Source organism: Delphinus delphis, chromosome 11 (assembly GCF_949987515.2).
Source record: "Delphinus delphis chromosome 11, mDelDel1.2, whole genome shotgun sequence".
NCBI lineage: Eukaryota > Metazoa > Chordata > Mammalia > Artiodactyla > Delphinidae > Delphinus > Delphinus delphis.
Window position 1 is genome coordinate 43,501,502 of NC_082693.1, and position 23,709 is coordinate 43,525,210.

General features: G+C 41.9%; 1 protein-coding gene across 1 annotated transcript in view; it reads right to left on the reverse strand.

The window, feature by feature from the left end:
* The window catches only part of TESPA1 (thymocyte expressed, positive selection associated 1), a 36,268-nt gene extending 17,421 nt beyond the window's left edge, over positions 1 to 18,847 (reverse strand). The window contains exons 1-5 of the mRNA XM_060026267.1: positions 18,702 to 18,847; positions 9,319 to 9,526; positions 8,137 to 8,179; positions 1,502 to 1,551; positions 674 to 727 (exon numbers count right to left, since the gene is read on the reverse strand). Of these exons, the coding sequence (XP_059882250.1) occupies positions 674 to 727; positions 1,502 to 1,551; positions 8,137 to 8,179; positions 9,319 to 9,481 (310 nt within the window). The 5' untranslated portion in view covers positions 9,482 to 9,526; positions 18,702 to 18,847. The remainder of the gene's footprint in view (positions 1 to 673; positions 728 to 1,501; positions 1,552 to 8,136; positions 8,180 to 9,318; positions 9,527 to 18,701) is intronic.
* Positions 18,848 to 23,709: the final 4,862 nt, after the last annotated feature.

The window sequence follows — 23,709 nt, forward strand, 5'->3', positions numbered from 1 at the left end:
TATAAAACTCAGCCCCCTCTGTTCCCCTCTGCCACTACTATAGGCCCCTGAATCCCATGAACTCTGTTCTTTATGTAAGTATCTGAAGATTATCAAACACAGACCTGGACAAATATAGCAGAGAAAAACTGGCCCCGAGCCTCTGAACTTCTGAACCATGCCTGGTGTCCAGACAAGAGTTTCTCTGTCCTGAGGAGGACAGAGTCATTCAGGCACCCAGGCTAGTGTTCCTGCCTCACCACGTGAGTCTCTACGGGTCCCAGAAGACACTGGTAGGTTGCGGTACCTCCATCCTTTATCCCAGCCCTTATTTTCCTCCAATGGAGTCTCTCTCTTACGCCCAGTACTCAGACTGCCTGGGGCTTCCTATACAGAAAACCATCTCAAAGATGTCTGGGCAGCCACTTTTATGGTGACTTTATATATTCAGGGGCCAAAGGAAAGCTCCAATGATGGACCAGTAGATGTCTTGATAGGCTGGTGAGGAAGTATTTCTGGGCATGTGACACTTTCTGAGTTTTCCATTAGATCATATGAGATGGCTCTTTCTCTGCAGATAAGACTCCAGGGATGGGCTGCTTCTTTCTGCAGTTCTCCCCTTCCATTCTATCCTTAATTCATCCAGTAGATAGCCTCTTCCTCAATTCCAACCTCAGAGAGCTGTGCCACTTACCTTCTGCTCCGAGGGTCAAGTCATCTTCAAAGCTGGTTCCATGGCTGGGGCACCCTGTCAAATAATAAGGCAAAGGCTGCAGAAAATCAGGCTTGGACTCACACACACACGCACACACACACAATCACACATTAGTATACACATCTACAACCACACAATTACATCATACATCCACATGTTTGAAAAACTACCCCAGCCACACAGATACTAACTCAGAAGTCACATTCATATTTTGATTTAAAAAATCACGAGAAAACTCACCTATAATTAACCTGTCCCCTATATCACATAGTCATGTACACAATCTTCTGCCAAAGAACTGGCACATGGGGGTATGCACTCACACATAAACATACATATGTAGACACACATTTTATTTTATTTTGAATTTTATTTTATTTATTTTTTTATACAGCAAGTTCTTATTAGTTATCCATTTAATATATATTAGTGTATATATGTCAATCCCAATCTCCCAATTCATCCCACCACCACACCCCCGTCACTTTTCCCCCTTGGTGTCCATACGTTTGTTCTCTACATCCACACATATTTTATAAAGCTCGTTTTCCATAGCAGTGGTTGTTAGCTGAGCAGCCACTAACAGGAGCTAACCTTTGAGGACTAGTCAGCCTGTGGGTTCTGACCCAACACTTACTCTATCCTCTGGGCCTCCTGGACTGTCTTATGACCACTAATAGGTGTTCTGTAGGCAGTGAAAAGATAGCATCTTACGCACGCATACACACATGCACACACACACACACACAGCCGTGTCACTGTCTAAGGTAGAGGAACAAGAGGAGAAAGAACAGAGCCTCTGCTTACCGTTGTGGATCGGCTGTCCTGCTTCCTCAAAAAACCCTTCTTCAAAGTATCTAAAAACCAAAAAGAATCTCATAGGTTTAAATCACTACATTTTCGAAAGGGCTTTTCTTCAAATATTTCCCACAAGTTCACGTAATTTTCCAATGAGAGTCAGTAGTATTTAAATTGCTTTTATGTTGAAGAAAATGGAGAGTGATGATTTGACTGACAAATCCATAGAGGTAGTCAGAAGGTGCTGTATTTTATTTTATTTTATTTATTTTTTTTGTTCATCACATTTATTCATTTTCATCCTAATTAATAATAAATAGAATTAGTTAAAGCAGGAATAATGGATTTGAGATTTGTTAGATAATGGACTTGAGAGTTGTTAGAGATCTTGCCAACATAGAGACACACAACACAATTTCTTACATAAAATAATTTTACATCCCAAGGAAATTATCAGTATGATACACACATACACACACATACACACACACACACACACACACACACACATATATATATATATATATATATATATATATATATACACACATAAAACTTCATAAACTGCCAAGGTGCTGTATTTTAGATTGTGCTACCATTGTGCTGATAACAGTGTCCCAAGTCAGTTTAGCAATGATTCTTCAGTAGCTAGGAAATAGGAAAGATACGGAAGCAAAACTGGAGAAATATATTTACAGAAGCAGGAGTCTGGGTGCCATAAACTTTCCATCAGAAATACAAATATTGAAACTAAGAAAAAACTCTTAGGAGGTCATCTTATCTACCTACACCTCCTTCCTTTTCTTTGAGCCCCATTGTTGCTGAGTAGCACGTCTTTCAGGAAGCAGCAGGAACTGCCTCTTGGTTAGAGATTACATTTCTACATTTTGAGATATGGGCTTATCAAACATTTACTGTCTCCACAGGAAGAACAATTGGAATTCAGCATACATGGTAGTGAGAAACAACTTAAATGAGGAAGAAATTCGCTGTCTCAAACGGGTGATTGAAGTTGTCTGTGAAAAAGCTTTGAACAGGGACTGGAGCACCTGGACTCCAGTCCTGGCTCCTGGCTGCTGCTATGCTCCCAAATATTAAGTAAGGGGATTTAGATGCCTAGATATTATCATTATCTAAGTTCACTTCCAACACCGACATGTTGTGAGTTTTATAGTTGGCTTTCCTGAAAGTTTTAAAAATGGAAGTTGCACATGATGCTTTGAATGTAATCTCAAATGGAGGCTGGAATAGAGAAGAGTTGTTCAAGTGAGTTAACAGGGAAACTGACTGGAGAGCATCCATTGGAGCTGGTCTTAAACGAGCCTTCTCCTTTATCAGTCTCCAGAGATCTAGGCACCTCTCAGGCTATTGGAGTATCAGTTCACGAAATGTTTATTAATGAAAATGGGCTTACAGACTCAACGTCTGTAGAACGAGCTGTGTTTAATTTTACAAAATAAATCCCTACATATATAGACATCTTTTGCTGGTACTTTCCTTTCAATAGTGAAAAGATCAACAATATTGTCTAAAATCTGGATTTTTACATGTCCTCATGAGAAAAACTGTACATCAATATATGCTATAAAATGTGGAATGATACTCAAGGTAATTAAGAATGGGTAACTAATAAACACAACTAGAACTACAAATACATACTTCTCTTCCTAATATATAATTACATAAAGATATATATTATAATACTACAAACGTGTCAGTGTATATATAACATTACAAATATTAGTATAAATTAATATTTCCTATTACTATTAAAAAACATTATGATAACAATATAGTCAACTACTAGAATGCTGAGATCTACTGTTGCATTTAATGCTTGTGCTGTAGCTACACAGTAATGCGACTACTAAAGCCTACAATTACTATAACTACAATAAAACACACTACTGTTACACTTCTAGGTATGCAATCAATGGAAATGCCTGTATACGTTCACCAAAAGAAACAATGTTTATAATAACTCAGAATTGGCAGACCTCCAAATCTCTAGTTATTGTAAAACGGATAAATTGCACGATCAATAGACAATGCTACACAACAATGGAAAAGAATGAGCTATTGCTGGATGCAAACACATGGATGAACATCACAAACATAATGCTGAACAAAAAAAAGGACACATAATACAGTGCATATTGTATGGTTCGATTTATGTAAAGTTTAAAAAGTACAAAATTTATCTTTGATGCTACAAGTCAGGGTACTGGTTACCCTTGGAAGCAGGGCAGTGAACAGAAGGGGACAGAAGGAGCTTCTGGAGTGCTGGTGATGTTCTATTTCAGATTTCATCACTATATTCCCTTTGAGAAAATTCATCGAACCGTATATTTAAGACTCGTTTATTTTTCAGTAAATACTTTATACTTCAACACAATTTATATTGCTATTATTTTATATTTATATGTATACATATGTATATTTATATTTACATACAGCTTTATTTAGGTATAATTGATACACAAGGAACTGCACATATTTAATGTGTGCAACTTGATGAGCTTGGACATAGGTAAACACTGGTGATACCATCCATCACCCATCGAACTAACAGACACATCCAACAACTCCCAGAGTATCCTTATTTCCCTTTGATTTTTTTTTTTTTGGAAGTAAGAACACTTAATATGAGATTTACCCTCTTAACAAATTTTGAAGTGCACAATACCATATTGTTAGCTATAGGCACTATGTTGTACAGCAGGTCGCTAGAATTTATTCATCTAGCCTAGCTGAAATTTACATCCATTGAGTTGCACGACAATTTATATTAAAAAGAAAAATGCTACTGATATGTATGCTATACTTCAATAAAATTTACATTAAAAAATACCACTGATAAAATTCCTTATTTGCCCAAAGCAAAATTTAGTAACACAATATTTGTTGGGTGTGCATCTTTCATTTCTGTTTTCTAGCTGTGCCCTACCAGGCATGTCCATAGTCTCTATATGAGGACCAGCTCAGGCTGACCCTTGTGATGGTATGCTTTTCTGTGTGTATGTGGAATACACCACAGAAGTATGGACATAGGCCTGGATCTGTTGATCCATGCTCAGCTCCTCTGAGCATGGTGGTTTGAAATTTCATGTCCCTCATCCAAGTCCCAGGCCTTTCATGAGTTATCGCTTAGGACATAAAATCTATGACTAGAGACTAGATCCATAGCTGCTCCTCTCCGCATTTGCGCTGAAAGGTCCCTTAGCATCATTTCAAGTCTGACGTAGAAGAGCCAAGCTACTGCTCTTCCTGTATACCCCATTCATAAACAAAGAGTAGGGAGGAGGATTGGACTGTGAGAAGAAGCATGTAGCTATTTTTAGCTTCTTCCAGAAATTTCCATAGATTTTGCCTGCAGAGACTGATGAAATAAAAATTCATTTTAAGGCAAGACAAAAATTTTTTTTCTGCCCATTTTGGCCTCCTTCCTCCCCTCTGGTGTGCACTGTGCACCTGCATTATGCATTAACCAGACCTCTGCAATGGCAGAAATATCTGCTCGACCGTAGAGATCAATTTTTCTTCTTCTGGCACCAGCCATGTAACGCCCTAGATGATATTTCTTTCTCAATCCTACGTATGGGGTCGTGATGACCCACCTCTCGCCTTGTACGTGCAGACATCTTTGGTGAACTTTATGTACAATTCCAATATGTCATTTCCCTTAAAGATAGGGACTGGTGCAGAACAGACTGGTCAGATGACCTGCGGAGATACAGGGCAGCACCTAATAGAATTTCTTAGCTTCAATACTTACTTATGACCTATTAATGTTACTAGCTACATTACTTGTAATCTTATTTTTAAAGATTATTTTTTCTTGCATTACCGTATGTGTGACTGAGCTTCAGATCAAATTAATGATGATTAGGTGACTTGAAAAGATTGATCAAATATGTAGTTCTATAAGATCAGTGATAGTGTAAGTCTAGATATAGGAAGAAACAGCAAGAGGAAACAATTTCCTGGACCATAACAGACCAGTAAGACAGGTGGTCCAGAGGCTTTCGGCTACTGTTAACAAGGCCTAGTCCAGTAATAGTACATTGAGTGGCCTATCAAAGAAGTCTTCACCTGACCTGGGAATAAGCATTCCTAGTGCCATGGGACAAACTGGTCATGAAATGCCTCTCAAAGCTTGGTCGAAATTAAGACTGAAAGGGAAGGGATTGTAAAATGAAGAATGTTGCCCACCATCCAGTTCTACAAGAATCAAGTCATTAGCCACTGCAATCGCTGACCTACAATACACCTTGAAGGAATTTCAGGGCAAGGATCAGGAGAAGGCACTTTTGCGCTCTGGGAAAACTGACAGAACTGGCCCTCAGATAGTTAGATATTTTCAGGAGAAGTTTTACTCCCATTCCTTCCTAACTTTCTTCCTTCCTAGAGGTAATCACTGTCCTAAAGTTGATATGCATCCTATCTGGACACACTTTTCCGATAAATAAAAGGATACAGATAGATGCCAGGTAAATAGATAGATGGACTTATTTTGTGAAATTTTAAAGTAGCATAAAACTCATCTTTATAAACTTCATGTAGGGGAGCAAACTTTGCCACCCTGAAATGTCTCTTTGGCATGTGGATTATTTCAAGCTGAAGACAACCAAGGCTCAAAAGACTCAGGAAGAAACTTTGACCTTCTGCCTTAGCTGCCTAAAGAATTTGGATAGAGGGACTGTAACAGGAATAGAGATCTCACTAGAGAATATGAACTAGGTGTGTTGGAAATCAGAGTCTGCTTAGTATCCCATTGTCTTTACATAGTCCAGTAAATGTCTGTTTACCAAACATTTGCTTTTTCATCTCCGTGTGAATTGCCTTCCTCCCCTTTGAAGTCCCAAACCACTATCCCCAATATCATCTTCTGTCTTTAGCTGAGGATGGTATTTAAGGGGAGGGTTTCACCATTTGGGTGAGTTACTCAGTTCTCTGGGGTGTCTCCCATGGATACATGTTTAAACTTTTGTTTGATTTTCTCCTGTTAATCTGTCTCATGTCAATTTAATTCTCAGATTAAAGAATTAAAGAAGGACCTAGAAAGACGGGTAGAGGAAAATTCTTTCCTCCCTGACACTCACCACTCACATACTACTACAAAGTATAAAGCACTTGTACACATAGATCATTTAAATCTCACAAGAATCTTTTGGAACTTTATTATTCTAGCTCTCCACTTTACAGAAGAGGAGTCTGAGATAGAATTTCAGTTGTTTGCTTACACTGGTTATACAGATGCTTAGCACAAGAATTAGGCTCAAATCTTGGAGGCCTTTCACTCACCAGACTACTTTTTCATCATAAATTTTGGTTCAGGGTTTATCCTGGTAGAATATAGGTAGGGAAAGGTGATTTCTGGAATTTACAATCTTGTATTTCTGGGAATGTATTCTTTTCAACTAGAATGTAGTATGTTTGTGGTCAAGGAGCATATTTTAAACTACTTGGCACCCCTCTAGGCCATTTAGACAATCAGACAGTTAGCAAACGCACGGTCAGTAATTAATTATTGACTTGAATTATAAGACTGTAGAATAGTTAATGGGATAAAGACAGTAACTGAGCCCACTGGTTCTCCTGTACGTATCTGGAGAAGCATTTTAAATCCTAGGACAGTTCTCACACACCCAAACCTGCAAACATTACCACCATCCATTTACTTCCCTATATTTTGATTACCCTTAATAAACTTTGAAATTCTGAACCAGATTATGACAATAAAGACAACATGTTTTGTACACAACAAAAACACAAGATAAATTCTTCCTTGCCTTACCTCCCAGGGCAGAGTTAAAATAAACAACCTTGGATTATACAGTGTTATTTATTTCCTACCAAATAAGCCAGGATGGGTTTATTCATATGTTAATAAACAAGTTTAGATGAAAGGCTATATACAGCTTGAAACATTTCTGAAGAGGAAATAAAGAGTAGGAGGGAGTTATAAGTTCTGAGAATTCATTATCACACAAATGATCACACTTAAATAGGTCACAGAAGCTTTCCCTCCGGGTCTGGGTAGACTGAACCTAAAATGGTACAGGCAGAGGGCGTGTAGGGTTTCAAATTTTAAAGTGTTTCTCAGGAAAGAGGTACTACATTTTGCCTTGAAGTACCTGCTCCAATTCGTCACTGCTTTGAATGACTGGGGTAAACCCTTAGCCCCTCTTCCTGTGTTCTTCAGTAGAAATAAACAACATAATGATTCATAATGAAGAAATACTCTGACCATAAGAACAATTAGGTTTCTAAGTCCTCTTTTGTTACACAGTGTAAAACTCCAGTCTGAAGGGAAAAGCAATGGAGCAGGAATCTGGAATTTAGCCCAGCTCTCCCCTGTGGCTAGCCATTTCCATCCTTCTTAGTTTTAGACCAGGTCCAGCCTGTACTTCCAGATCCTCACCCTAACTTAGTCTCAGCCCAGAGATGCACTCGATTCATAGCCCCAATCCCCACACCCACCCCAAATCTTTACAATCCCCTCTCCCTTATTTCAACCTCACTTCTAATCATTACGCCCAATTAAAATTCATGTCCCTGAGCTCTGAGTTCTCAAGAGTCAGAGCCTGTTAACACACCCAACCATCAACCACGCTCAGTCCAGCTGCCTCGCCAGCACTTACCCACAATCCTGCAGCCAGTCTTCAATCTTGTTGATTGGATTCCCTAGAAAAGCCAGACATCAGATCACCGTGGAAACTGAAGGAAATCAGATTTCCTCCCTGAAATTCACCCCATTCCACAAACATCATTATATAAGCCACCTCATGACTCCTTTTTGTTCCCATAAAACTTTTCTTTAAGATAAAAGAGGAATATACCCGTGTATAAAAATAGTGGATAGGGCTTCCCTGGTGGCGCAGTGGTTGAGAGTCCGCCTGCCGATGCAGGGGACAGGGGTTCGTGCCCCGGTCCGGGAAGATCCCACATGCCGCAGAGCGGCTGGGCCCGTGAGCCATGGCCGCTGAGCCTGCGCGTCCGGAGCCTGTGCTCCACAACGGGAGAGGCCACAACAGTGAGAGGCCCGCGTACCGAAAAAAATAAATAAATAAATAACGGATATTTCTTCTCTCTCTGCCTCTGTGCCCCCTTTCTCCCAGAAACTTGGAAAATACCCCAAGGTTTGGGAACAGGAATAGATCCTTCTCTTCAAAAAAAAAGGAAAAGAGAAAAAGAAAATAAAAAGCACAATTTTGCGTTTGTGCTTTTTGTTTCCTACCAAATAAGCGAGGGTAGGTTCACTTACATAAGATTTATTTTTAAATTTATTTTTTACTTTTTACTCTTATGTCTGCAGCGTCATTGGAACCTAAAAGAAGCTCTGAGAGGCATGTGGAAAAGGTACTATTACTATTTCAGGTACTAATACTTCAATTAGACAAGCATGTCCTAGAGCGGTGAGTGACTTGCCAAAGGTCACGTCACACAGCTGAGTTGCAGCCAGAGTCCAGGCACCCAGATTGCGTGTAACCTTGTTACACAGACACAGAAACACTCCAAACATTCATAGAGAACCCTGGCCTCGGATCCTCACAGATAGCTGCTCAGGACGAGGCAAAAGTGTGCCTCTTCCTTTTTCCTAATCTTATGCTGTTTCTTTCTCACATAATTCATGCCTCATATTACTATACTCATCTTCCCTTAAACTCATTTAACCCAGTCAAAATAAGCCTTGTGGTGGTGGTGGTGGTGGGGGCTAGCCTAAACCCAGGACCCGCTGCCCGCACTGCAGACCTGGGCATCTGGCACGTTTTCCATATCACAAGAGAACGTGCAAGTCTGTTTGATGTCTAATGGCCTCTTACCTTCCTGGAAAACATCATCCAGGCCAGAAGGCTCGGGATCCGGGACACCCTGCAGGGCTGCGGCAGCCTCCTCTTCCAGGACCTGGGTCTGCCAGTGCCGGCTCTGTCGGAGCCAGGCCCGTCGCCTCTCCCAGGATGTGGGGCTCAGCACAGAGCCCTCCATGGCGCTGGTTCAGACTTCAGGGCCTCCCGCCACAGGGATGCTGTCCTGTGAGTTGGAACACAGTGCTGCTGCCTCATCCCTGGTCAGTAATCACCACTCCCAGGGCTGTCCCCACATCTTCCCAGCTCTGCAGAAAGGAGCGTAACCCTCTGCCCGTTCCGGAGGAGGGAGGAGATGTCTGGTTCCTCCTCCATCTTCCAAAGAAAGGAATGCGCTGAGCAATCTAAACACCAGGTCTTCCAAGTTTGGAAACTGGAAATATCATATGATTTAAGGGACACTGAGAAAGCGCTTCTGACTTGAGAGTTGCTACTTCTCATGATAGGTGAAATGCTGTATTAGAAAACATTTTCTTTAGTTCTTAAGAATTTTGTCTCCCAGAATCTTCCATTGTAATTAAAATATCTTTAAATTTGCAATGTGTAAATTTCACTTTATTTGCTCCTCATAAAGATACATGAAGTCTCAGATCTCAAAGGTTAAACGGATTTTCTAAGGTCTCACAACCAGGATGTCAGTCTAACTACAGTCATTCTGGGCTTGTTTTGTTTCCTATCTAGCATAGGATTTCTCTGGGGGCAGTAGGGATGAGGGTGGGGAGAACCCCATAATAAAAACAACAAGGAGACATTGCCTGAAGCAATTAGCAGTTACCACTTTCAGGATCATCACTTTCTAATTCGTCAGCTTGGGTTTCTCCATGGCTCTGAGTTACTTGTCCAGTTCATCAGTGTGCTAATACTTCATTTAACACTGCCTAATCAACACCTCTGTATTCTTCCAAGAGATATATTCTGATGGCACGAGCCACTGATTCAAAGAGGAAGACAGAGAGGATGAATCATTCGATTGTCCAAATAGAGCGTAAAAAGACTTGAGGCTAATGTACAGTCATTGGCTTATACTCTGTCCTCCTGCCTCTTCCCCACCAGCTGCACTCACAGTCCCCACAGTGAACAGGTGGAGGTGGGACCAGCCCTTGTCACTGGAGCTGCCATAAACGCTTCATCCTCATGGCTACACCTTTAACTGCTGGAGTAAGGAAAAATAAAAGGGGGAAATAAATAAGAAGAGTGCCAGTTTCCAGAGACTTCTGCTTCTCAGACACTCAAAAACAAAATCATCAGTGAAGCATTCAACAATGTAGGCACTAAAATACCTATTTTTGAAAAGAAAGTCCTGAACATAAAATGCATTCCTAGGGCAATAAAATTCTTTTGGACGTTTCTGCTTGTGACAGACAAAACATACCCAGAGAAAAATAGTACATGATTACTGCCGTCTGATCTAAATTCTTTTACTGCAGGTCCAGCCTAAGGCATGTCTCTCCCCCAAGGAGAGACAGCAGTTGGCACTATGAAACTTTATTAACCCTGGACACCCGGCCCTTTCTCCACTGCCTGTGCCTTTAAGGGGAAATTAACAACTGAATGAAGTCTGTGGTGTATAGTGAAGCCACAAAGAGGGGTAGCAGAGAGAATTTGTTGTCCTTTGGCCAGAGCTGTTATGAGGTGATAACATGAGGACGAAACTGCCACTATGAAGAATTTAGGGAAAGAGTCTAAAAAGCCTTGTTAGTGTGCATTTACCTAGTACTGCACCTCCATCCAAAATATTTAACATGTTGGTGTCAGTCAGTCCGGAGAAGAAAATATCAAAGGCTAACTTGCCTATTGTCTTTAATTTCCAGGGCAAATGAATCTCACCTAAATCACAAGAAATCTTCAGGTCACAAGAAGAACTAATTTGGTGATCAGGGGAATTTAAAAGGAATTCAGGAAGGAAGGGAGGGAGGGAGGGAGAGAAGAAGGCAGGAAGAAGGGAAGGAAGGAGGAAAGGAAGGAGGGGAGGAAGGAGAAAAAGAAGGAAAGAAGGAAGGAACCTTCAACTCCCACACTTTATTCTGCCACTTACTAATGGTATAGCCCTGGCGAATTCAATCCCTTTCTCTGGGCTCAGTTTCTCCATGAGGATGTTACAGCCTAGCACAGTGTCAGAATCTCACTAATTGAGATGAGTGATGGAGGCCTCTACTTTGGTTTCAGCATCCTCTGTGATGTGAATCTATCCCACACTCCTCCTACATCTTTGAAAATACGCCAGACTCACACAGGCTCATTTCCCCTCTGCCCCCTGAAAATGCTTATCCCCCGTTCAACCCTAGGCTTTCCCCGTGTTTTTCCCCTCCCTCTTCTTCCCTCTCAGCCTTTGGCACCCTTAACCTGAAAGCCCAACTCTTAACCAATTTCTCCGTGAAGCCAGGCCTGGCTTCCACTTCCTCCAGATGATAGGTGCTTCCACTGAGCTCCTTCCCTGCTTGACTTTCTTCTTCCTTGTTCTTATCACTAACATACTTTATGTTTTATTTGTTAATGCAATTTACTGTTTATTCTTCTGATTAAAATAGAAGCTCCACAAGGACAGAGATTTTTGTCTGGGTTGTTCACTGCTATGTCCCTGAGGCCTAAAACAGAACCTAACTGATCTTCCCCAATCTCTGCCACACGTGGGTTATAGAGACCTGTTCACAGGGCATTATGGGGGAACACTGTAAGTACAGCAGTATTTGGAGGGCGGGAGAAGTAGAATTGTCTGGTTAGCGGTAACAGAGGGACGCTGTGCTGCTTGGAGATGAGACACCAGGTGTTCTCTGTGGAAATCTGGAGGAAGCGGCACGTGATTATCAGACAAGCATGTCGGCAGTGAGAGTGTCAGAAAGAACTGAAGGATGAATGCACACAGCTGTCAAGATGGCACCTTTGGGAGCATGGAGGGTCCTTGTGACAGACAGAGGGCATGGAGAGATTTCCTCCAAACGAGTCATACAAAAAACACACACCTGGATGTACAATGGAGTTTGGTGCCGTGGAAAGAGCACTGATGGGAGTCAGGAGTCTTGGGCGTTCTTCTAGGCTTTCTGTCCAATTAACTGACTTCTGGCAAGTCAATTAGGTTTTCTATTTGGGCATTGACTTCAACCTCTAGAAAACGAATTGGTGGGACTCAATGTTGTAAAAGTTCGCCTCTAATACCATTGTTTATGAATTTATTCCAATTGAGTCTGAAATATTTGTAGGAATAATACCTGTACAAAAGATGCATTTGTGTAGTTTTTCCTGTAAGAATTAGGAAACGGCCCAGTGGCCTCTGGAGTTACTTGCCACTTAACAAATTCCCTTTCAAATTAACACTGACTTATGAGGTTCTTGGACTTAAAACCTTCAGTGACCAAGGAAGGTGGTGAGCCTGGATGAGGGAGGCTGAGAAGGAGCCCAAGGAGTGTGATTCAGTCAGGAGAGCTCAAGGACCCCCAGCACTTCTTGAACTTTTCTGCTTCTTTGCTTTAGCTTACCCAGTTTCAGCCACCTTCCTCTCTGCCCAAACACGTTCTACATTTTGAAGGGCTCCTCAAGTCATCTCCGTTCTCTTGCCCACCACTAGCACCCAGCACGTGCGCCTAGACCACATTCAACAAGTCGTAAGTGGCTTACCTTTCTGGCCGTTATCCACCATTGCTTGTAACCTGTCCCCTAAATCCTACCTCAGGGCAGTGTATGGTACATTGCAACAGAAGGGGCTCAGTAGATACTGTACCTGCAGAGAACCAAGAGTCACGCTGCTGCTGAAATATTAACCCCCTCTAGTGTGTATCATAGGCCAGGGGTTCCCGACTTTCCACATGGTCTCAAATCCTAATGTATGTATTTTGGATACATTCTAATGAAGAGGAAAAAGGCCTGGGGCATAGTCACGCCACCCCTTCATTGATAGAACATAGGGCCACACAAATCTGACTGAACTTATAAGCTGAAACTATCAACTTCTCTTGTCCTAAAAAAAATATTTTCCAGAATTTTTCATTGTAGGTTTTTATTCCCTGGTCAAAAGTTCCTTCTGGAATCTGAGTACCATTTTTCTTGATGCTGGTTTAGATTATAATATTACATTTAGTCTATCTTCTGTGGGGATGAAAGTCTGATGCCTGCTGATATATTTTCTCTGACATTCCCACTAAGCACCTCCCCACCCCCAAAAAAACAACAACACGAATGCCACGCTGGTTCTGTTTCTACTTGCCTGAACCACCCCAAAGCCTCCTTTCCCCCTCTGCTATCATCTTCAGTCCTCTGTCTTTTCTTCTTTCCTACATTTTTCTAGGGATTTACTCCCAAAATATTTCTCCACAATCTGTGTGCTCTGGAATCTGACTACAACCAAGTACAGTAGGAGAGAATTCTCTTTTTCTGAGGATGTTATAGTTCAAAGTAGAAATTGCAGCAGCCGTGATTGAAGTTAGACAAGAGGAATCACCATTAATGGTTTAAGACTAGGGAGCTGGGGACTTCCCTGGTGGCGTGGTGGTTAAGAATCCGCCTGCCAATGCAAGGTACACACGTCTGATCCCTGGTCAGGGCATATCCCACATGCCACGGAGCAACTAAACCCATGCGCCACAACTATGGAGCCTGCGCTCTAGAGCCCGCGAGCCACAACTACTGAGCCTGTGAGCCACAACTACTGAAGCCCGAGCGCCTAGAGCCCGTGCTCCGTAACAAGAGAAGCCACCGCAATGAGAAGCCCGCGCACCGTAAAGAAGAGTAGCCCCGCTCACTGCAACTAGAGAAAGGCCGCACGCAGCAACAAAGACCCAACGCAGCCAAAACTAAGTAAACAAAATAAATTTAGTTTAAAAAAAAAAAAGACTAGGGAGTTGTTTCAGAGCTTTGAAAGGAATATCTTCCAACTAAAATCATTAGCAGAAGCAGTAACTTTACTAGCAGAGAAAACCTTTATGGGTATGTGATTATTACTACACTGAGAACATCACTTACTTCCAGGCTCTTTTCTAAGGAATGTAGTCAGAGATTCACTTTATATAAACATGGGCAATTCAAAGCAATAGGTACTCATAATAACTGAGATGTATAGAGTTCCTTATATTTATCCATAAAACTGTCTCATTGTCAAGTATATCTTAAAAAAAACAAAAAAACTGTCCCACAAACTACTTCACTTAATCCCAACAATCTCCTTGGAGCTAATTATTGCTATCTGAAGCTCAGAGAGATATGTTACTAGTCCAAGGTCATATATTTAGGATCTTATGGTGCTGAGATTTAAACTCACATTAGTCTGACTCTAGTTGTATCATCTTTCCACTAATAATGGAGTAAGAGAATAACCTAAGATCACCATGCAGGTGTCACTGATAAATGTAATTTAGGATAAAGGAAGAAGAAACTATGTTAGTAGATTCTCTATTTCACATGCTAGATGAACTCTCCATTTTATAGTCTAGCATAGAAGAGGCAGATAAACCAAAAGTAATTTATGCTTGACTTTGTGACAATCTTAGTAAAGGAAGAGTTGCTTTGTTTGGTTATTAGTGTAGTTTTCCTTCTTGACTCCAACTAGATGGTTATGAGGCAGTTTTGCCTTCCTCAAGCTTAGAGTGGTTTAGCAGCCAGGGAGGGCCCAACTAGGTTCTAGCTCAGAGAAGAGAGTCTGCCTGGCATTTCACATTACTTGTAGACTGTTGTGGCATTCAGAACATTTAGCAATGGTTACGGAGCAGCACAGGCAACTCAGAGGTCATACCAGTCCCAGTCCTGGGACTGGGTCCTTCAAGTGTGTGGCTAGCTTGGCACTGAGTTTTTGGTGCCATCTGGGGAGTCTTGTGGGAAGAGCTGGGGTAGCTGGGTTAGTGATGGGCACTCAGTGGTCTTGGAGTGATGAATATTTATCATAATTTGATATGAACGTATTTTAATATCTTAGCAACCATATGGGCCTACCAATCTAAAATACGAGCTCTAGTTACAGATGTCTCACCAAGGGGATACTCTGAAGGGGTCTAGGAAGGATGGCCAGCTCTTGAGGAGGAAAACTGTAGAAGGAGTGTGGGGCTGTGCAATCAGAGTAAAGCTTGTCTGAAACCACAGTTCTGCCTACTTACTGCGTATGTGTCCTCAGTGACATCCTTATCCCCTCTAAACCCGAGTTTCTTCATATGTAAAACAGACAGTGTACCAAACTTGTTGGGTTATTGGGGTTTCAAAATCAAAACTCAGATAATGCATACTAAGTCCCTGATGTATAAAGGAGTTGCTTAATAAATATAGTTATTATTGTTATTAATTTCCCCTCAGTCTAAGCCATTCACTAAAGTTGGAACATTTTCAGGAATAAGGAAAGAAGGAAGGAGGAGTGGGCAGAGCAGGGTACAGAAGTGTGCGTCAAGTCCAGACGGTGAAAGAAGGATGATGCTGTCGAGAAGAGATAAAAACTAAGCGGTAAATAGGCCCTCTGTTCTTACTTAATGCCTAAAGCGATCAGAGAGATCATCTAATCCTGATCACTCATTCTGCAGTGAAGGAAACTGACACAGAGAGAGAGACAGAGAGACAGAAAGAGAGAGAGAGGCTTATCTTAAGTCACATAGAATATTAACTGTTATCAACAGGACACACACAAGTTCTGAGTCCCAAGTGTGTGCTTTCTTCCTTTATATCACACAGCCTTCCTCCTCACTCTTGGTTTCCAAGACCCAGCCTTAGGTTTCTCTTGAGCACGCTGGGCCTCCTCCCGGGATGTGTATCAAACAGACCTCTCTTCTCTTCTGGCTGTACTGTGCCTATACCCCAGCAGTGCCTGTGAACTGGGACTGAGAGTGAAAACAAGCGTGGGAGGAGAGAAAAAGGAAACGGAGTTTCCATGATGGGGCCTGTAAGACCTTCCGCAACTTATGCATCTTTTCTGCAGTCACAGACAAGATAGACATCACCACTCTTGCAAGGGGTTGTGGGAAATCCCAGGACAGCCAATTTCTCGGTTTTCAACAAGGACAAACTCCACCTCAAGCCAGGTTGACTGCCCCCCATTCTCCATACCCCCAACCCCTGCAACAGGCTCTCACACTCCTTCACAGATAGGCAATGTCTTGCTAATCTCTAACCCTCTCCCATGTCACTGCCATTTGGAAGAACATCAGAACAAAAATTACCCTGAGTGCAGCATTTTTGCATCCTGAGACTTCTTGTGGTCTAAGGGAGCAGTTCAATTGATTTGAGGAGAAAAGAGGGATGCTATTTGATAAATAATACCAAGAAAAATGCCCACTCACTTTCGTAACTCGTTTCCTCTCTCTTTTCATCTCCTCCCTCCCACAAATAAGTTTAGCTGAATAAATCCCGAAAAAAGACCATCTACAGCCTCTTTTTCTCTCCTCTTTCTTACTTACTTCTACCTCCATGATGTGGATGAGTTTTATGGGAGCCTTGTAAACTCCTACAGGAAATATTAAAGTTGTACATTTGGAAAAAAGGGATCACGTGCTGTCCATGTTGGGAGACACTAGATTCTTTCATCATCAAGGCATCAAGAATAAGAGACATCAGTTTGCCTGGACTGGTTTACAGGTAGTTCAGTCTAGAAACAGGAGTGAGAATAAGCAGACTTCTAGATCTTGAGTTAGTTCTGTGAATTCCTATCTTTAATTCTTCAGTCTCATTTCCTTGGTAACGAAGCTCTGTCCCTCCGATGCTCATGTTTATTCTTCCCTCTTTTTCTTTCACAATATCTACACCCTCTTTTCTTCTTCTCAAAATCTGTGTTTAAGCCTTTTTGCAGTAGGCCCGTGTATGGGCCGGGCACACAGTACTGTGGGTACTGGAATACCCACCTTTGTCTTGTCCTTTAGGCTGTAAACAGAACAGTTGGCAGTTATCAAGTGGAGATAGATGTCTGATCATTTCCTCTTACTGTGTGAATCATGACCTGGGCTGGGACCAAACTTCCTCTCCATTTTCTAACAGAATATGAATCATTAACCAAATGATGGTATTGGGTCTCCATGGTTACTACATTATGCTTAATCACTGGACTCCATCTAAGTTTCAGCAGAGCAAAGGAGTTATGAGAAAGTGTCTTTAGTATGGTTGTAAAGAGTTTCCTTGGGATGCACATGAAGAAAAAATCATTTGTAAGATCTCTTTCTATCTCTCTTGTGATAGCTTTAGCTTGTTATCTCTGATAGTCTCAGCAGAGATAGATAATAAACCTATCTTACTTTATTCCTAATAATGTTTCAAGTTACATGAAAATTAGACCAGATCTTTAGCTCTAATCACTCAAGCCTAATAACTCAAGATTGGACACACAGGTCGAAAGTCTGCAACCTCCAACCTCCTATCCTGGGTGCTGCTGTGTACTGTCTAGAAAGTTCCCTTGCCTCTCTATTTAGGGCTATTTGCGGTAGACAGAGTCACTGGGGATCTCTTCCAAACACTTGGGGTCTTATCAATTCTGGGGGGCTCTTTCATCGTGTCCTTGTTCTACACTGGGGACACACCTCTGCTCCTCCAACCACTGGTGGGTTCAGTAGCAAGGAGGGCACGGGAAAACCCCAGCGTAGAGGATCTTTCCACTCCTCTACCTTCCCCCAAACTCATGCAGGTGGTGACATGCTCAGCCTGGCTACCACTGAGACCAGGTGTGTTGGAGGAGCAGACCCCATCCCTCCTCAGGATTACACAGGTCATTAAGCGGTCAATAGATTCATCGATCCATCTCTGAGATGTACGGCTTGAGCACTAAACCTGACAGGGGGTTATTGATCTTGAGCCTTCCAGTAAATTTGGCCCGGTGTCGTCCAGTTGTATAAATTCTCCCTCCCCTTTCACCCTAGTATATGTTGCTATAGTTATCTCCTCAACAACTTTCTTCTACAGCTTTTGAAGAAAGTGGTCATACCCACAAAAAGCAAAATTCATTCTGGCTAGGTATTCCCGAGAGTCAGAGTTATGGATGCTAGAATGGGACCCAGATGAAGCTAACGAACTTTTCTCCTTGAGAACTTTTCCAAGTGAGAATCAGATTGAAATGCAGCAAAAGTGAGGACAGCAAGACACAGAGAGGAACTTCTCAGATGAGAAAGATGAAAAATTCCTAAATATTAATTCAGGCCGTCGAAGGAACCCATGTTCTGTGACCCTAGCAAGAGTACCTCTCTGATAATAGGAAGGAAAAAAAAAATAAAGAGACCTTGTTCCAAGAGGCGCAGTGATGTATTTTTTAAGGTTGAAGTCAGGGATGTGGGAGCTTTTCTCCTGACATTTCCATTTTTTTGGCAGCCTGATTTTTCTCTGACTTGTTTCCTCCTATCCCCCAGCACCATCCTAAATCAGTACAGTCTTAAAATTGAGGTGGAAGTTGTACTCACCTGTTCGCTGGTAAAGAGCTGAGTTTGAGGCAAAGCAGTTCTCAGAGCTGGGCACAGCACCTCCCGGCTGGGATGGAGGTGAGGAAAGGGAAAAGGTATCATATTGCATATTGTATCTTTCTCTCTGTCTTCATTAAAATGCTGTTGCCAGCTTGAAAGGGGAAGCGGAAATGAGAAAACACACACACACGTACACTCACATATGTACAGTCCCCTCCTCCTATCCTGGCCACATCCTCTGCTCTTTAGCTCTGCAGACTGACTGTAGAAGAAAATATCTGCGGTCCCCAGAGCTCACCACTAGGGAGCCCGTCCCATCACACAGCTGCTGTGTTCTTTGCAAGACAACAGGAGATCTTTTCCTGTTAAGGGGAAGGTACAGCTCATTTAAGGATGTGTGTATAGGAAAGTCTTCTAACCATATAACTGCCTCAAATAACCCCACTGCCTCACATAAAGCTTCTGTCTCCAGGAGGAGAGGTGTCTAAAAATGGTAAGGCTCTCTCCCGAAAATTATCTCAGAGAAGATGCTTACAGCCCCATCACACCCTTGAGAGGGCTCTAAGCCAGAGTGGATCTGTTTTCGTAACTCTTTCACACTCTGGTAAATTCCCCAGAAGCTTGTTTTCAAATACTGCACCATTGTAAGCAACTGTTTCTCTGTGTTGACTTCTTTTTTTTTTTTTTAAGCAAGTTTCTTTTCGTTTCTTTTCTTTTTTAAATTTTATTTATTTATTTTTGGCTGTGTTGGGTCTTCGTTGCTGTGCAAGGGCTTTCTCTAGTTGCGGCGAGCGGGGGCCACTCTTCATCTCATCATGGTGTATGGGCCTCTCACTGTCGCGGCCTCTCTTGTTGCGGAGCACAGGCTCCAGACGCGCAGCTCAGTAGTGTGGCTCACAGGCCTAGTCGCTCCGCGGCATGTGGGATCTTCCCAGAGCAGGGCTCGAACCCGTGTCCTCTGCATTGGCAGGCAGATTCTCAACCACTGCGCCACCAGGGAAGCCCTTGACTTCTTAATATTTTGTTTTCATGCTCAAACCAATTCAAAGTATTTCTTTTTGTAAATAAATGATTGCTTTCCGAAGGTTTTCCAAAATCTGTCACATCCTGGAGATGTCTTCAATTTATTGGCTTTCAGTTCCAAGAAGACTTACTAGACTCTAGAATTTTTTCCCATTCCTCTATCACTTTCACCTCTGACCAGCATTCAGCATCCTTGACAATACCTCTCCTTATCTCTCCAATATTTCCTAATATTTTTTCTTCTTTGTTGTTGCACCATTCAAGTTATTTCCTATCTTTCTTTCCTGGTCCTAATTCTGTTTCCTTCTCTGTGTCATTTACTTATAAATATGTATCATAATATTTATTGTACAAGACACACCTCTGATGTGCTAAGTAACTGTGACTGACTTTCGCGTATTCATTCTTTTTTTCCCAAAAAATGTATGGCTATAACTACAGCTGGATCTCTTTTTACCATGTTCCCAAATTCCATTTCCAATTGCCAACAGGACACCTTCATTGGATACTCACAATATATAGTATCGTGGAGAAGCCTAAATAAAATTGCTGCTCAGCAAATTGTTCTCTAAACATTACTTTCTTCAAAGATAAGTAGTATTAAAATAATAATTCTTGATGTCTCTCTCTCTCTAATACACAGAGACACACACAATACATTCATTTATATGTAGGGATAAAAATGTCTAACATATTTTCCCAGTACATGGTAGGTGCGTTTAAACATATGCTTTTCTGAGAATCAACTCAAAATCAACAGATAAAAAAGCCAATGCTAGCACTCCCTTGGTCTCTTTAACATTATTTTTTTCTGTACAAATTAACTACAAAAACTAGCTAATGGAACTCTTAAAATTATTTTTAACCTTAAGTTTCTGAAATTCATTAATTTCCTTGACAGTTATTTTCAACATGCTGGGGACAGGGAAAGTACCACCTCTATAGCGCATTTTAATTTTTAGCGTGATAGGAAGCGGCTCCCGGTATTTAGTGCCTGAGGACCAAAGATGCTGAACGTCTCCGAAGCCGCAGGACTGTTCAGCAACAGGAATGACCGTCCCAGCCATAATGCCAACATTCTGATAAACATGGATGGTTTCACGGTTAGGAGATTCGGTTCTGGAGTCACACCCTGGTGCTAGGTGACTCTGTGGTCCTGGACACATTAATTAACACCTCCAGGCCTCAACTTCCTATCTGCAAAATGAAGATAATCTTAAAGGACTGGTTGCAAAGCTATAGGAAAAAAGGAATGGAGAGTATATAGTCCAGGGCTGAACTCACGGCAAATGCTCAACAAATTGCAGCTATTTTCTTAAGGCTCTTGAATACAACGTTTTCAATTTATCTATCAATTGAAATGCTATATATCCCTGTATCCATCAAAGTGACCTTACTGATTAAAGAAGCCATTTCACAAGGAAATTTCTAGAGACTCTGTTTGTTAAAGAAATGTTTGCTTCTTTATAAGCTGTTGCTGAAAGATGAGGATGGGGCTTCCCTGGTGGCGCAGTGGTTGAGAATTTGCCTACCAATGTAGGGGACACGGGTTCAAGCCCTGGTCTGGGAAGATCCCAAATGCCGCGGAGCAACTGGGCCTGTGAGCCACAGCTACTGAGCCTGCGCGTCTGGAGCTTGTGTTCTGCAACACGAGAGGCCGCGACAATGAGAGGCCTGCGCACCGCGATGAAGAGTGGCCCCCACTCGCCGCAACTAGAGAAAGCCCTCACACAGAAATGAAGACCCAACACAGCCTAAATAAATAAATAAATTTATAAAAAAAAAAAAAAGATGAGGATGAAGGCTACATGATTCCCAGGAGGATAAAGAAGGCCAGAATATTCTTCTATGTTTGTCTTCTTCCTCAGTTGTAGAGTATTTCTCTCTTAGCTACTCTTCCTCTGTCCTTTAATAACATTAAGAGCCTCAGTTGACACTGTAAAGTTCTCTGATCATATATTCCACAGGCTTCCTGAAACTTTGACCAATTGTCCTTTTTCTGCTAGATGCAGTTCAGGATTTCAGGAGGTTTTTAGGAGATTTTGTTCATTTTTTTTTCTTGGTTAAAAATAAAAACCCTTAAACCATCTGAGATGTTGAGTTAGCTCTCTGCTGCCCATGCGATTCATCAGTTCAACACTTCATCACATGGCCAGATTGTCATCTTAGGGTGGCCTCCCTCCGTGCTTTATGAAATTTAGTAAAAACACTGAACTGGGAGTAAAAATGCCATCTGGCTTTAACACTAGCTATATGACAATTACTTATCTTCCCTGGCTATCAGTTTCCTCTTCTGACAAACAGAGGAATATTTTCTAAGATTCTCTTGGGTCTAGAAACGTATAATACGTACATACACTGTTTTTCTCTTCTTTCATGTACCCATGTGTGGTTTATTACAGAAAACGAAAATATTAAGTGACGGATCTTTGGTAAGAAATCACTAGGAAGATAAGAGAGAATGCGTTAGGGAAAAAAAAAAACAAACCTGTTGGCCTTTGCAAAGCTAAGTAAAAATTGCTGTTGCATGATATTATCCTCCAGACATGTAACCTGATAACACTGGTAAGTAAGCACTGAGGTGTCATCAAACAGATGAGCTGGGGCTGGGCATGAGTTCTGAAGCTATAGAACGGAGAGCTAGTTGGCAGGCTGCCAGCCAGACCTGGGGCAGAGCCAGGACAGCTGCCTGGCGAGGCTGTCCCAGGATGGAGAAGCTGCTGTTCACAGCCGCTGCTCTGGGCCGAGCAGCTGGGCCTCCCTGCCCAGGCCCAGATGCAAGCGACATGCTTCCATCTCAGTTCTCAGCTTTCCCTTTTTCACACCCTCGGGTTTGCAAACAGCCATTTTCTACTGAGTCTGTCTCTTCAAATTACCAATGTGGGAGTTTGAGTGAGTTTGTCTCCTTCCTGTGCCAAAGGCTCAAAATTGGGGAGTGGGCGTGGATGGAACCCTAGGGGAGAAGGTGAGGGTTCAACTCGTCAAGGAGTTGAAAGTTCTTTGAACTGTCTCCACACCAGAAAATGTCCTCCGAGATCATCTTGTCCTTTTCTCTGCTTCTGAGCTCTGTGAGTACAGGATTCCAAGAAATGGGATTTGCTAACTTTTCTATCGCACCCGTTCCCCTGAATCACTCAACTTAATTGCAGGAAAGTTCTTAGTTCTGTTTTGCTATCTCTTCCCTAGTTGGAAGTCCAGCAGAACTAAAGAGCAATATGTCACAGCCCTCTGCAGAAGGTGTTCCTGTAGAGATCTGAAATGATAATTCTATTTAAATTGTATTTAATTGGGTACCTTCTAAGTTCCAGAGATAAGCTAGATCCAGGGGGATACAAAGAGAGACAATATGAAATGCTATCTCCTAGAGGGCTTACTCTCTTGTGTGATCAAATAATTTGGGAAAATACATGGTTAACAAAAGAAAAACCTGATTCTTTAAGGTACAACTTCTCGAAGCTTTTAATAAGCTGATATGAATTGTGACTCTCTTAGGAGTTTCTATTTCCCAAATGTCTTAGTCTTTTTGTTTTGTTTTGTATTTTTGGAGGAACATCCCAAGAAAATTACTTACGGGGAAGTTGTCCTCCACTACATCCATTTCAGTTCTGCCTTCTCTAGATTAAATAATGACGTTCCTGTCTTTTGTCATACTCAGATGATTTGAACACAGATTGTTTGACTATCTGGTAAGCCTATGTCCTAGCTTTCATCTGATCAAGGCTGTTTAATTTAGAAGCACGTTGTTTAATTTAAAGGTCTCACTGGGGTCTCAAGTGTGATTCACGTAGTGAGCTCAGTGTTTTATAACCCCTTTGAGGAGGACAGAGCCTGGGGTCCACGGATGTGAGTGGAGGAGAAAGGATCTGGGGATTTCACAGGATGGGAGTCAGAGGACTTTGGGGGCCCTGTGGACTTCAGGAATGAGAAATGTGGAATAATTTTCAGCTTGGTCTCCCTACCTAGAAGAAAAGAGGGCTTCTAGGAG